At 41.2% G+C, this 16,192-nt stretch overlaps 1 protein-coding gene across 4 annotated transcripts in view; it reads left to right on the plus strand.

Annotated features, from left to right (window-relative positions):
• TMEM200A (transmembrane protein 200A) overlaps positions 1-13,344 on the plus strand; it is a 73,765-nt gene extending 60,421 nt beyond the window's left edge. For all 4 annotated transcript variants that reach the window (XM_058735236.1, XM_058735237.1, XM_058735238.1 and 1 more), the window contains one exon: positions 9,686-13,344. In XM_058735236.1, the coding sequence (XP_058591219.1) occupies positions 9,702-11,177 (1,476 nt within the window). In that variant the 5' untranslated portion in view covers positions 9,686-9,701 and the 3' untranslated portion in view covers positions 11,178-13,344. The remainder of the gene's footprint in view (positions 1-9,685) is intronic.
• Positions 13,345-16,192: the final 2,848 nt, after the last annotated feature.

Here is a 16,192-nt window from a genome sequence, read left to right on the forward strand (position 1 = left end):
GAGAGAGAGAATCTCAAGAAGGCTCCACACTGTCAGGGCAGAACCCGGTGTGGGGCTTGAACTCACAGACCTCAAGATTAGGACCCGAGCTGAGATCAAGAGTCAGCTGCCTAACCGACTGAGCCACCCAGGTGCCCCTAAAACATGGGAGAATTTTTAACATGATCTTCCATTGAAGATCTTTCTAATGATTCTATGAAGCCATCAATCAACATGCTGATAAGGCTGACAACATACAATTGAGTATTCTGTTTGATAAAAGATACAATAAAAAAAGTAAAAATATAAGCTAAATGTGTTTGCCAGGCATATCACTACCAGAGAGCTGATTTCTTCAATATATAAAGAGTTCATATAAATCAATTCTAGGAAACCAAATGAGAAAACATTCTTCCTACTTCTCCAACAGTCTGCTGACCTCTGGGAAGGGGAAACTAGGGAAGCCAGAGACTTCCTCTTCATTTTGCACTGCTGGGTTTTTACCTTAAGTACAAGTAACTACCAAATAGAGGGAGAGGTGGGGGAAGAGGACAGACTGACTAACAAATGCTTTCTTTAAATTGGAAGTCTAATACATTCATTCTTTTTGTGACTGGTGAGGAGTTTGGTCTTGCCCTGCCTCATGAGGCTGCCTTTCACACCTCTTCCTACCTTGCCTAAAGGACAGTCCTCCTCAGGTTTCACTTACAGGCAAAAAGAAATTCTCTAGTGGGAATGATGTGGTTTGAATTATTTCCTAATATTTTTCTAGGGTTTTAAAAATACTTCGCGGCGGCCTTGAGCTTCCATGTGATGACACAGCTCTGTTTCGCTCTGGTGAGAAATGGTTGCTAATATGCAGTAGAGAAGAAAGTAAGAAGTTTGGCCCCCTTAACAGTTCTGGCCCAGCTGTGTTACATAGAAAACTGGTGGACTTACATGAGATCTTGTTAGAAAGCCAAAGAAGTAGAATTGAAACTTACTACCATGCTCCAGCTTTCCTTCCTATAGGAATGTCAACAGTGTGTTTGGGACTTTCCAGGCATTTAAAATCGCTGGAAAGGTTATTAATACTTGCTGGAGTCTCACTTTCCAATGTTGTCTCCAAACACATGGCCACCGTACCTCTAAGTGAAGTTCCCATGTATGTTCTTCTGCAGAAGAGAAATCTGTATACACAGTCCAACTTAAATGTTGGTTTTAAATGTTTTTCGCTCTCGATCCACAAATATCTCAACTAATTTCCTGCATTTTAGTAAATCATTTAACAATAGCTCCTGGACATCAGTTTCAAGTCGACTTCCTACTTGGAACTGCAGTGAACAGGGAATGTGACAGTCATTGGAAGAGCTTGTCCAGGTTTGAAGAATTAGGGTACAAGGCAGGAAGCATATTTCTACTTTGGGGGAAATGGGCTTCTAGTTTCTTCTCTTCCTGTGGAAAATATCTCCCACTGGGTCTCAGCAGGGTTTTTTCTAAAAGCTCATTATGGATCTGTTATTTGGCCTCCTGAAGACTTTTGTGTTCTGTGAGCTTCATGGCTTTTAGTCCTCGCAGAGCAGTTGTTCCATGTCATTATCACACGGTTCATAGGAGATCTGGACCCATAGTTTAAAGTTTATCAGGCTGGCGGGTTCTGAAGGCATCAGTAACAAAGAACACGTATAGATTTCCAAGCGCATTCTCTGTTCCTAGCATTTTCTGCCTGTGTAGGATGTACTTGACCATAAAATGGTATTTTGTATTGAATGACTTGGGTATCATTCTGCTAGTTATAAAAAATTCTGTATTTCCCTTTAGTTCTAGCATTCATGATGATGTAGAACCATACTGAATGTTGAGAAACCCTTCTCTCCAAGGCAGACCAGCAAAGGTCTTCATAGTGTACAAAATCATAGCTTATACCTCTTGCCACAAAATTAATATTTTGCAATTTTCACTTTATATCCCCCTAATGGCAAATTCTCTAGTCCTTCTATCCCCAAGCCCCAAATTGCTCTTCATTTTCAGGCCGTTTTATGCCCAAGGGTCCCAATGGAAACAGAATGGTGGTTGCAGAATTGATCCGATACTCATGCATTTGGTTCAACAGCATCATTAAGATAAGTCAAACCATCAGATGAACTGGTTTGGGCTTTCCTACTTTATTTTTTATTATTGCTGGGGTTTTTTTGTGGTTTTTTGGTTTTTTTTTTTTTTTTTTGGTCACAAGACAGGTCTCCAAATCTGAAGAAATAGAGTGAAAAAGAAAGGCATGCTTTATATTCTTCTATAACCCCCACCTGCCTCTCTCTCCTAGAAATGCAGCTCTTCTTTACAACTGCCAAATTATTAATGCTTCTGCCACTAAAATACGGTCTGCATTCCGATAGGTTTAGACTCCACGACCCAGTACAAACTTGCAGCCATAATTTTCTCTCCGTGTACAGTAAGCCATCATTAATTATTTAACTTAATGTATTAAAGTATATTTTGGTTTGCCTAGTGGAGCGATGAAAGTGGTAATAGTACTGAGAATAAAGAGTTAATAACAACAGCTGTTGTTTATTCAGAATTTACTATAATCAACGCTACAGGAAATACTTTATAGATATTGCTTCATTTTATCCTTAAAATGACCTTATAGTGGACACAGCTAATGTCACTAACATGGACCTTCGTTCCCAGACACTGAGCTGTGCACCACATTCATTATTGTCTTTGTTCTGCAACAACCAGTGTTATCCTCATTTTACAGGTGAGGAAACTGAGGCTCCAGGACGTTGAGTCAGTTGCTCACTTGTAGCCATTAAGTGGTGTGGAGGAATTCAAGCCCTTCCCATCAGGTCTTCTGCCTCCAGTGCACCATATGCTATGTATTAAAGAAGGTTTTTGCCATTTTACAGATAGTGGAACTGAGATAAGAATTTAAAACAACTCGGGGCGCTTGGGTGGCTTAGCTGGTTAAGCGTCCAACTTCATCTCAATTCTTGATCTCGTGGTCCTTGAGTTCGAGCCCCATGTCAGGTGGGCTCTGTGCTGAGAGCTTGGAGCCTGGAGCCTGCTTCGGATTCTGTGTCTCTTTCTCTCTCTCTTTGCCCTCTCCTGCTCGCACTCTGTCTCTCTCTCTCTCTCAAAAATAAATAAACATAAAAGAAAAAAAATTTTAAAAAGAAGAATTTAAAACAACTTGTCTAAGGTTGCATGGCTATCAGGTTTCTGTGATTCCAGGGTCCATGTGCAAAACCATTGTGCTACACATTAAAAAGTGATTTCTACTCTATTCTTATTTTTTAAACTTTAATATAATTGAACTATTAGTCACCCACAGGCATTGTCTCTTCCAACTCTGGTAAAGATATAGATTAAAAATCCTACTCTGAAAGTTTAAAATGTCTCTATTGGGAAGAAAGTCCTAAAACCGTTCTAGCTGAACAGAAAATATTTCCATCTGTCACATTTGTGGATGCCACGTGGGATTTTTATATAATGTTTTTGTTTGGTCCTGAAGGCACAGATTAATTTTTGCTTTCTTTTGGCAGATAGCCTCAGATTCTGGTGAATTTTTAAACCTTGAGCTAAGAATAAAAATTCAAATATATAAGTAAGACAGTAGCAAATATATATGGGATGATAAGCACACTTCAACTGAGCGGATGAAGAAAAACCATAGTGCACAGACTTTGTGAGGAACAAAAATGAATTAGAATCCGTGTGCGTGGCAAACCTACCGATACACTAAGCCTCCATTCTGTTGCTTCTTGGGACCCTCCCCTGATTCCTCCAGCGAGTGGGAAAGAGCATTCCTCAGTATAACACCATCGTAACAATTAGTTCATTTCATTTTAGTTTTTTAAGCTTATTTATTTATTTTGAGAGAGAGAGGGAGGGAGAGAGAGAGAATGAAAGGGGAGGGGCAGAGAGAGGGAGACAGAGAATCCCAAGCAGGCTCCACACTGTCAGTGCCGAGCCCAGTGCAGGGCTCAAACTCAAGAACCATGAGATTATGACTTGAGCCAAAATCAAGAGTTGGACACTTAACCGGCTGAGCCACCCAGGTGCCCCTAGTTCAGTTCCTTTAAAATTATTATTATTATTTTTTAATGTTTATTTATTTTTGAGACAGAGAGAGACAGAGCATGAACGGGGGAGGGTCAGAGAGAGAGGGAGACACAGAATCTGAAACAGGCTCCAGGCTCTGAGCTGTCAGCACAGAGCCTGACGCGGGGCTCGAACTCATGGACCGCGAGATCACGACCTGAGCTGAAGTCAGACACTTAACTGACTGAGCCACCCAGGGGCCCCTAAAATTATTTTTTTAATGTTTTATTTATTATTGAGAGACAGAGTGTGAGCGGAGGAGCGGCAGAGAGAGAGACATTAAGAATCCAAAGCAGGCCCCAGGGTCTGAGCTGTCAGCACACAGCCTGATACAAGGCTCGAACTCACAAGCCCTGAGATCATGACCTGAGCCAAAGTTGGACGCTCAACCGATTGAGCCACCCAGGCGCCCCACATTTCCTTTTAAATACATATTTGATGGCTCTCCGATTTCACTCCATACTCATTGAAATCAGGGACCAAATGTTACTGACTTGGTGTTCCTGGTCTCTGGCACATTTCAGTAATATGCAGACATTAATCAAGTGAGTTCATAGTCAACAGAGAAGCTTGCTGAGCGTTTATCACATTCCCGACACTCTGTGAGGCACTGGGATAGCATGACATCAAAAGAAAGCGGAATATTTAACCAAGAATGGACATTGGACTGGGAGTCGGAGACCTTGAATTCCAATCCTATTCTTTTTTGCTAATTCATTGTTAGACTTTAGACAGCGTTCCTGAAAGGACATCTGATTCAAAGACCTCTAAAGGGCACTTGGCTGGCTTAGTCAGTAGAGCATTCGACTCTTGAGTCTCAGGGTTGTGAGTTCAAGCCTGGGTGTGGAGACTAGTTAAAATAAAATTAAAAATTAAAAAAAAAACCCAAAACATCTAAAGGTCTTTCCAACTCTGCAAGAATACTTACTTATCATTGTCTCAGATGTATGTGTGTGCGTGCATCGGGAGCCATATCTTGGGTGTGGGAGGCTCACAGTGCGGTCGGAACAGTCGGTCCGTGTGGTCAGAAGAGGACATAAGAGTACAGGAAAATGCTTCCGTGAGGGTGTGAATCCTAAATGTGGATGAATGCCGTGGAGAGCGAATTCTACAATGTGCATAAGCTTGCGAAAGGGCACAGGACCACAACAAGGCTTTTAAAGTGATTATCAGAGCAAGAATAAGAGAGCTTAAGCCTGACGATGAGACATGATGGTGTGGTGTTGATAGATGATGTGCAAAGTGGGAATCTGCTCAGTGAAGGAGAAAGAGCTTTTGGCTGAGGGGGTAGAATAAACATGGTCCAAAGGAAAGGTGAGCCCCAGGCAGGCAAGTAGACGAGAACAGAGTGCATGAGTGAGTGCCAGAGTCTACATCTGCAGTGAGAAAGGTAGCCACTGAGACTGAATTCCTACTGTTTGGTTTCTGAGACCCACAATGATTGGGTAAGGCCCAGAGACAGCCTAGCAGGAACCTGGTTTGCACAGTGAGGAAGAAGGTGCGTTGTGCAAGTTACAGGCTGATAATAGCTATTTCTACCAACATTGTGGCTGATTTTCTAGATGCTGGGAACGGAAAACAGGCTGATTAATATGGAGCTAAAAGTTAACTTCAACTATTTCTTTTAATGTTTGGTTGTCCACAGATGATTATATCTGTCTTTCAGTTTGACTTCTGACAAAATCATGATGTCTTTTTGGAGAATATGGAAAGTGAGTGTGGCTGACCCTCTAGTTCGGTTTATTTATAACTAGTCAAAAGGCCTTCTCAAAAAGATAGTTGCTGATTATTATATTTTTCAGGCCTGAACATATAGCAGGTATCAGTGTTTACTAATTACTGAGTGAGTATCTACACAGACTGACAGTGCCCCTCCTGGGAGGAGGACGTTATTGGAATACCACAGAGCTTCCTTCAAGTTCCAAAAGTTAGGTAAAGCTGTAGATCCAGAGAGACTGGGAGGCACAAACTCTGTGCCCAAGTGATCAGAATGAAATACAGCGTCGTAGTGAAATTTTTCACATGGATCTTTGAGGAAGTAAGTCCCCGCCCTGGCCTGGGATGGTAGAGAACACACGCACAGTGGTCAAAGTGTGGGGTGGAGGGATGTGTGTGGCTTTTCAAAATAAATTAGAAAATAGATTTCAGCTGCTTTCGCCCACACTGAACACTGTAAACCAAGTTGACATCGCAGTTTGGGGGTATGGAGGCCTGTGTGTTTTTCCCTCTAGGTTTACAGGTCCAAAGGCTTCTTTTTGCAAAATTGCCATTAGCATCATTATGCTGTTACCAGTATCCATCCCTCAGTACTGCTTCTGCCTGGAGACTAATTTTCCTAAGATTGTAACAACAGTGTTTGTGTCTTACTCCAGTCCTGTTGCCTATGAATGTAATATTGAAGCACTTGGGAGTGACATTTGCTACCTTCCAAGACCTGGCCTTCCCCTTCCTCGCGAGCCTTACCTGGTTTCCTCCTTCAGTGGTGAGCTGTGTGCTTGGGACAAGCCTGGGCTCTGTTCTCCAGCCTTGTTTTCTCTTGATCTTACTTGAAATGCCGTTCATGTGACTTTTCACCGTAAAGAAAGTTAGCACGCTGTCACCTGCAGGAAGCCGCAGTAATGGTCCTCCGTGATAGAAATGTTCATTCTAGGGGTGTTAATTCTGTTTTATGGGGATAGACTAGCTCCTTCACTGGGATTTAAGCTCTTTGAAGCAGTGGCTATGTTTAAGCACCTCTGCTTTCCTGTTGGGTCACTTTGGGGCTCAGTTATCACAGAAGCTCGCTACCGGAGTGCATCGGCACCCAACCTGAACTTCAGATCCTTGAAAGTCATGGCGCCCTTGTCTGTGCCTGGCCAGGGCAGCCTGGCTGAAGAAGCTGTGGGATCCTTTCATTTCCCCCCACCCTGTTCTTTATTTCTAAACTCCTCCCGGACCCTTTTCTCCTTCCATTTGCTGTAAGTTTTCACATGTAATCTGTGCTTGCTTTTTCTTCCTGTCTAGTCTGACCTGCTTGCTTTCTCACAAAGCCCACTCACTGTCGCTCTTTTCTCCCTTCCTGTCCTCATCGATCTTTCTCAAATATGATTTTCTCTTCCAGCCTCCTCTCCTCTGTCAGCCTCAGGAATGGAGAGTGGCAATGCTCGCAGGCGTGTTTTAACAAATGGAGGTGGACGCTGACTCTGTATGGAACGGTCATTCGCGGTGGTGGCTTTCAAACCAGATGAAAGCCTTTGCCCTTGTTTTCATTCTCTTCAGAAGGATTTCCAACTAAATCCTTATCCTGCCACCTGGAAATAACTGAGTTAGATGGCTGCTATCTAATCAAAGTATTTTATTCAAACATTTGAAGCTGTTTGGGGATTAAGAAAACACAGGTCAACACTAAAGCTCCATGGTAGCCAGGCTTTGGGAGAAGTTCTGAACTGCAGTATGTATACTGTGATGAATTTCATAGACTTGCGCGATGGGTTACAGTATAGTCTGTTCTTTCAACATTGAACTATTTTAATCCCGGTTATAATTCCATTGAAGGCTGGCTTCCCTCACCAGTTTGTTCAGCTAGCTAAAAGTGTAGATATCATCCACAACCCTGGTTATTTAAACACAATTCAGACATCATAAATAGCAATTCCAAAGGGGAGCTTGGTTTCACAAGATGAGATTTGATGCGGTGAAGAAACTCTCTCAGAAATTTGCCAGAGACCTTGTGAGTCCTAAAATATCCTCTGTTTCCTACCAGATCTGGCAGCTTGGGAACTATTCTTACAAATAATGACAAATATTTCACCAACTCACAACATGTTGCTTTTTGTTTCAGTATTAATTTTGTTTGTTCATATTTTTAACTAGGAAAGTTAGTAGAGTAGTGTGATGGCCAGCCAGCAAATCTCAGGAAAAGAATTACTCTCTTATTGAACATTTAAGCAAATGTTTCTTGAACACTGTCCATGTGCAAGTCATATTGAATGTTTTTGGTAATAGAATATGAATCGAACAGGATGTTTGACCACAAGTGAAAGAAGAGGGGCATTATAATACAGCAGTTGCTATAGAATACTTGCTAAAATGCTCTGAGAAATGGCTTGTGTGGGATTTGCTGAGTCAGTCAGAGAGGGCTTCCTAAAGGAAGTGGGATGTGAACTTTGATGACTAGCCAGATTTCATACGTGAAATGTGGCATGGAGGGTAAGGGGGACTCTAGATGAATGAAACATTCACAAAGTCTCAGAAATAGTATACTATCAATTACGGAGAATATTGTTCGTTTTTAGCTTTATGTAAATGAAAGGGGGCAGTTAGAGGTAAAGTTAAGTCCCGTAGGTCTGAAATCCCAGATTTAACTGGTAGGTGATGGGGAATGTTGTATCCATTATTTCACTCTTTAAACAACTTCAGAGCTGTGTTTGAGAATAATTAATCGGATAATTAACCTGTCCTCAGCATATAAGTTTGACTGTGGAGGAAGAGAAATTGGGAGTTTGGAAGGCCAGTGGGGAAGTTATGGTAATGGTCTACTGAGAGTAACTTAGAGCTGACATGGGCTGGGAAGGGTAGGATTAAGTTGGAGGATAGAATTGAGAGACGGCAGGTTGTGAATATTTCTAGGATTTAGAACCCGATTGGAAGATGAGAGGAAGAAGAAAGGGAGGAGTTAAAGATGCTTATGAAGAGTAAAACCTGAGAAGTGACCCCATTAAGGAAGTCAGACAAGTCAAGCAACACTGGTGGAAGGGGAGTTAAGCTTTGCTAGCGATGCATGAATGTGCATGAGTTCCCCAGTGGAGAGTCAGAGATGTGAAATGGGAACTCAGGCTACAGTCTGAAATACAGGCTTGGGATTCATTAGCACAGAGGTAATGGTGGCAGATGTAGGAGTGAATATGAATGCCATGGGAGGGTATAAAGAGAAGATGGCCAGAGATATGCTTCTCAGGGGAAGGTGGTCTACTTGTAGGTGAGGGAAGATGGCCAAATTGAAATAGTGAGCGAGGTCAGGGAAGAGCCAGACTTAGGATCATAAAAGACTGGATAAGAGAGAGTTTCAAGGAAGGAGGGGTCAGCAGTGTCTATGGAAACAGAGAAATAAGGAAGTTGAGAATGGAGAGGGAGAAATTAAATGTGGTAGTTAAGAGTTCATTGGTGACTTTCACAAGAGGAGATTTTAAACCGTGAGTTGCTGGAATGTATTTTCTTTGTGAGTCTAGGGTTTGATGGTTTGGGGCCTGTTAAGTGTTCTGAATTTTTCCATTTGTTTAAAATAACACAGATAATGAAAGATGGGGTGTGTGTGTGTGTGTGTGTGTGTGTATGAGAGAGAGAGAGAGAGAGAGAGAGAGAGTACTTTGTGACCAGGGGACTGTTTTATATAATAAGTGATAAAATTATCAAAGTAAAATATACTTTGAGCTCACATTTCATTAATAATAGAAACACTAATTCAGCCATAAAAGGAAATCTCCAGAATTTTACATTATCCAGTAAACAAAACTTCTCCCCAAACTATGTCAATTCAAAAGATGGCCCCTTTTCATCATGAAACAACAGCACAAATGTCTAAACAAGTGTTGAACTGACGAGCATGCCCCAGAACTATTGGATTATCATCTTTTTTCCTTCTTTTCAGAACAACAGACTGAGCTATGATAGCAACCGGTGGAGTGATAACTGGCCTGGCCGCCTTGAAAAGGCAAGACTCTGCCAGATCACAGCATCACGTCAACCTCAGCCCATCACCTACTGCCCAAGAGAAGAAACCAGTCAGGCGTCGGCCACAGGCCGATGTCGTAGTCGTTCGAGGCAAAATCCGGCTTTATTCCCCATCTGGTTTTTTTCTCATTCTGGGAGTGCTTATCTCCATTGTGGGAATCGCAATGGCGGTCCTCGGCTATTGGCCCCAGAAAGAACATTTTATTGATGCTGAGACGACACTGTCGACTAACGAAACTCAGGTCATTCGGAACCAAGGTGGCGTGGTGGTTCGCTTCTTTGAGCAACATTTGCATTCTGACAAAATGAAAATGCTCGGCCCTTTCACAATGGGGATTGGCATCTTCATTTTCATTTGTGCAAATGCCATTCTTCATGAGAACCGTGACAAAGAAACCAAAATCATACACATGAGGGATATCTACTCCACAGTCATCGACATCCACACGCTAAGAATCAAGGAGCAAAAGCATATGAATGGCATCTACACCGGTTTGATGGGAGAAACAGAAGTAAAACAGAATGGGAGCTCCTGTGCCTCGAGGCTGGCAGCAAATACCATTGCCCCTTTCTCAGGTTTTAGGAGCAGTTTTCGCATGGACAGCTCTGTCGAGGAGGATGAGCTGGCACTAAACGAAAATAAGAGTTTGGGACATCTTATGCCACCTTTGCTTGCTGACAGCTCTCTGTCTGTCTTTGGCCTCTACCCACCTCCTTCCAAAACCACTGATGATAAGACCAGCGGCCCTAAGAAATGTGAAACCAAATCAATTGTGTCATCGTCCATCAGCGCTTTTACATTGCCTGTGATCAAACTGAATAACTGTGTTATTGATGAGCCCAGTATAGATAACATCACCGAGGATGCTGAGAACCTCAAAAGTAGGTCAAGGAATTTGTCGATGGATTCCCTTGTGGTCCCTTTGCCCAACGCCAACGAGTCCTTCCAGCCAGTCAGCATGGTGCTCCCCAGGGATCATTCCATCGGGGAGTCTCTGTCGAGCCAGTACAAGTCCTCTGTGGCCCTTGGGCCTGGGGCTGGACAGCTCTTATCTCCTGGGGCTGCTAGAAGACAATTTGGGTCCAACACATCTTTACATTTGCTCTCGTCACATTCAAAATCCTTAGACTTAGACCGGGGTCCCTCCACCCTAACTGTCCAGGCAGAACAACGAAAACACCCAAGTTGGCCTCGGTTGGATCGGAGCAACAGCAAAGGATATATGAAACTAGAGAATAAAGAGGACCCGATGGAGAGGCTGCTTGTACCCCAAGCTGCAATCAAAAAAGACTTTACCAATAAGGAGAAGCTTCTTATGATTTCAAGGTCTCACAATAATTTGAGTTTTGAACATGATGAGTTTTTGAGTAACAACCTAAAGCGGGGAACTTCTGAAACGAGATTTTAATGTTCAGAAATATATCATTTTACAAGGCTACATATTTTAAAACAATTTTCACCAGTGTTTCCTTGTTAAAGTATTGGTTAAAAGCCCTTTTAATCAAATGATGTGTAGTGTTAGACCTGGCTGTTTATACTGGAGATGGTTATATGTTTGGGTTACATATGATTGCAGCACTTTATATTATCACAAATGATTTTACATTTTCCATTCCTTCGAAAAGATTATCTCTTTTATTAATATGAATACAGAACACTTCCATCTGAATTAAAGCTCGCATTCTTTACTTTCAAGTTCTTTCATTGATGGTCATATACATAGAATGAAGTGTCCAGTTTGCAAGAGGTAAGGTACCAAAGTGTGGACTAGAAGTACCAAATTTAGGGCCAAGGTTCAATATATACTTCTAAATGAGCATGAGTGCAAATCTTAGATGTGATTTTCTAAATAATTGCTTTTTTACAAAATTGGTTAAATTATCTAACAGGAAAAAGATCTGGTTTCTGGGCGAGCTAAATAATGTGAATTCGTGACATTGGTTTAGTTCTACTTGAGCTAATTGATAGGAATTGTTTAAGTTGGTTGTGATCAGTACCCTGAGCTCTAGGTAGGTAGTATTTTTTTTTTTCAGCATTAGTTCTATTTTAGTGATATTTTATCAAGAAACCATGTATTCAAGCACCATGGCTGAGAATGCCAGGGATTTGTAGGGGTAAATATCAAAATGCTAATAGCTATAACTTTAGATATTCAGAATCAAAATTTCTTTGCAACTAACTTGAAAAAGGAATGAACCAATTAGTTTGTAGACATGCTATCTTGAAATAATTATATACATGAAGAAAATGTTGACTAATCAACAAAAATACACTATGGGTTAGTTAATGCTAACTAGTCTCAGTACCTTTCCCAGCCATCTCTTTTATTATCCAACATCCACTCATCCCCAAATCCTCACTTCCCCTCAATATTTTTTAGATCCTGTTATCTGGAAAATAATCAGCTAACCCTGACATTTCTTTTTTATCTTTGCCTCTCACTCGCTTGGTGATTTAAGAAAATTTAGTCCTTGACAAATTGCTTTGAAATTTACCTTGTGCAGGAAAGCCTTATGATGACCCCAAAGATTTTCTTATGATGTAAGGCCTTTTGGGGATTTTGGTTCTCAATTACTGAAGATAATAAATATTAAAATGGATGTTTCCATTAGAAAATGTTTATGTTTTCCATTAAGGTAACATGTGACTTTAAGAACTGTTTAATGGAATACTCAGGAAATTTTACAGGTTTTTCCCAATGCCTAAATGTTTCTGAGCATCAGTATTGTAGCTGTTGTGGAAGCGGAGAAAGAGTATACATTTCTGTTCGTAGCTCCCCGCGATTCCAGCTTGTGTTGGCGTCACGGGCTTCCCTGATTTGAGTCCATGTTAATTGTTAGAACACCAAGCCTGTGTATTGTAATAGAGTGGGCTCAATATTTTACTATCAAGCATTTAATAAATTTCTGTTCTTAATAGAAATTTGTGTTCTTCCTACATTTGCTATTGCTTTTTAAATAAAATGTACAATTCTGTTTAAAATACTGGTTTTTGAACTTTCAAAATATCTTCCACGGAAGGCACCTGATACTTTAGTATATGTATCGGGTTCCGTGGCTTTATTTTGCTTCCATTAGATTAAAGCGCTAGTCTATCCACCTATTGAATTAGGCCATTTTCATATTTATTCTCTTCATGTGATGACTGATGTTTTGAGTCAACTTGACTATACTGAGGGATGCCCAGATTTCTAGGTGCGTTTGTGAGGGTATTTTCAGGAATTCTCATTTCAATCGGTCAACTGAGGAAAGACCACCAGTGCAGGCGGACATGACCTACTCTGTTGAGGAATTGAATAAAACAAAAAGAGAGCAAATCTGTTCTCTGGGCTTGAGCTGGGACATCTGTCTTCTCCTGACCTCAGACATTGGCACTCCTGCTCCTTGGACCTTGGGACTTAGACGGAGGTTTATACCGTTGTCTCCTCTGGTTCTTAGGCCTTCAGTTTGGACTGGAACTACACCATCAGATCTCCTGGGCCTCTGTAGTTTGAAGATGGCAGATTGCGGGATTTCTTGGCCTCCACAATTATGTGAGCTTATGCTTCATAATAAACCTCCCTATATATATCTCTATCATCTATCTATCTATCAATCATCTATCTCCTATTGGTTCAGTTTCTCTGGAGAACCCTGACTAATATACTTGGGATCATTTTCACTTAAAATTTCAGTAAAATAACCAGAAATATAGCACCTAGCATATGTCAGTGATACTTCCAGGTTTGAAAACTGGCTCTAAACACCCCTGAGGTGACAAATGACTAAAGCCATGTAATTTGCTCAGTTCCCCCCTGAAAGAGCTGTAGCAATTAGAAGAAGATTAAACGGCATGGGTCTTGGAGAATCCAAATAAAGGAATTGGGGCTCAAAGCAATGATTCCTGCTCAAACCTTCTCTCCATCAAACACCCTGAGTAGTTTATTTCCCAAACAAATCAACTTTATTAAATGATTAACTTTACCTTAAATTAATCAGACACATGTTGCTACTTAAAGCCTCGGATGAATATGAGACAGTGGATGTGACCATATTGACTTGATACAATTCTACCCAAAAGCACTTGGAATTTTAGTTAGAGTGCATTTTATACATTTCCTTTAGGCTTTTGTAAATATTGAAAATTACTTAGGAACTCCCATTTCTTCCTCTGGGAAACTTCAGGTATCTGGCTCTGGGCTAACTGCCTCTAGCCCAAAGAGTTTCTAAGACCTGTGGCCTATCTGAGATGTATTGGTTTGCTCAGGCTGCCATCACAGAGTACCACAAATTGGATGACTTAAACAATAGAAATTTATTTTCTATTGGAGGCTAGATCTGGAGGCTACAAGTCCAAGATCAAGCAAGGTGTTTGGTTTCTCTTGAGGCCTATCTCCTTGGTTTATAGGAGGCCATCTTTTCACTATGGCCTCCCATGACCTTTCCTTTGCATGCACATCTCTGTGTCTCTTTTCTTATAAGCATCAGTCATATTGGAATAGGGCTTTATCCTATGGGCCTTATTTTCACTTCAATGACCTTTTTGAAGGTTCTACCTACCTCCAAATATGATTCCATTCTGAAGTACGAGGGGTTAGGATTTCAACGTATGAATTTGGAGGGGAACACAAATGCCAAAGGGTGTCCCTTTGAGAAGTAGGGGAGCTGAATGAATATTCTTACCCTAGAGTAGGTTAGGAAAACACAGTATGCCCCCAATGGCTTCACCACCCCAGCTGTGTAGTGTTGAGTAAATCAATCTCTCAATTTCGCTGAATTCAATTTTAATTAACTTCTTATTTCAAGCCTTATTCCCCAACTACGAAGTGAGATGAGTAAGAACATAAGCAATAAAGCTCTAACTCTAAAGGCTCAGGGTTCTTGATGCCCTAGGATGGAGACCCACTGCCTGTTACTGTCTCTGCAGCAGTTTGCTTCTTAAATAATGAGGGGCAGGCACCGCAGTAGAGCAGAGTGGTTAGATTCTTGGATGTTGGACCCAGAGTACCAGGATTTGCACCTGGCTGCCACTTTCTGGCTTCTGTCAGCGCTGAGGCAAGACCACTGGTGAGTACCAACTGAGTGCCAGCCCCACTCTCTGACTAGTATAGATTAAATCAAATGATGTTCATAGAGGTTCCAGGATGGTACGTAGGGGGGCACATAGTGAGCATGTAGCGTTACTATTACTGTCTGAAAGTGTTACCTAAGAGCTTTCCCATCTTCTTCACCCCATACACATCCCATGCCCAAGTATATTCCTGGTGCCAGGATGAATAAAGCCCTCCTAAGAATGTTGATGTCCCATTCCCCAGAACCTGTGAGTATTACCTTATATGACAAAATGGATTTGTAACTCTAACTACATTAAGGATCTTGAGATGGGGGAGATTATCCTGGATCAGTCAGCTGGGTCCAATGTGATCACAAGAATCCTCATGAGAAGGAGGAAGAGAAAGATTTGACCACAGAGAAAATGATGTGACCAAACCAGAAAGAAAATAGAGGATGCTAAGACCCTGTCTTTGAAGATGGAGGGAGGTGCCACAAGCCAAGAAATGGAAGGGACAAAACTCTAGATACTGGAGAAAGCAGAGAAATGGATTCTCCCCTTAGGCCCTCTGGAGGAACCAGTCCTGCTGACACATTTACTGCCCAGTGAAACTGATTTTGGACTTCTGGCCTCCAGAGCTGTCAGTGAATATATATGCGTTACTTTAATCCACTAGGTTTGTATATTTTGTTACAGCAGCCATAGGAAATTAATACATTCTCCAAAACCAAAGGAGCTTTTTCAAAGAAGTGAACCAGTTGTCAGCAGACTAATAAGCAGGATGAAAGCATGCAAAGCAGGTGATAGCAGGTGACCCAAACCAGAATGTATGATCAATTTTAAATTTACTTTAACTGACAATGTAAGTATAACAATTTAGACAAAAGAGATAGAGCTTCTTTGAAGCAGGAAATATTGACTTTGATAGATAATTTAAAAAAATAGGTGGCCAACAGACACATGAAAAGATGCTCAACATCACTAATTGTCAGGGAAATGCAAATCAAAACCACAATGAGATATCACATTACATCTGTCAGATTGGCTAGTATCAAAAAGACAAGGAATAACAAATGCTGGTGAGGAAGTGGAGAAAAGAGAACCCTTGTGCACTGTTCATGGGAATATAAATTTGTGCAACCACCATAGAAAACAATATGGATTCCTCAAAAGGCTGAAAATGGAAGTTCCATACAATCTCGTAATTCCACTTCCGGGTCTTTACCTGGGGAAAATGAAAACGCTAATTCAAGAAGATATATGCACCCTTATGTTTATTGCAACATTATTCACAATAGCCAAAATACAGAAGCAACTTAAGTGTCCATCAGTAGATGAATGGATAAAGAAGATGTGGCTATAGACCCAATGGAATATGGTTTAGCCATAAAA

This window comes from Neofelis nebulosa, chromosome 6 (assembly GCF_028018385.1).
Source record: "Neofelis nebulosa isolate mNeoNeb1 chromosome 6, mNeoNeb1.pri, whole genome shotgun sequence".
Taxonomy (NCBI): Eukaryota; Metazoa; Chordata; class Mammalia; order Carnivora; family Felidae; genus Neofelis; species Neofelis nebulosa.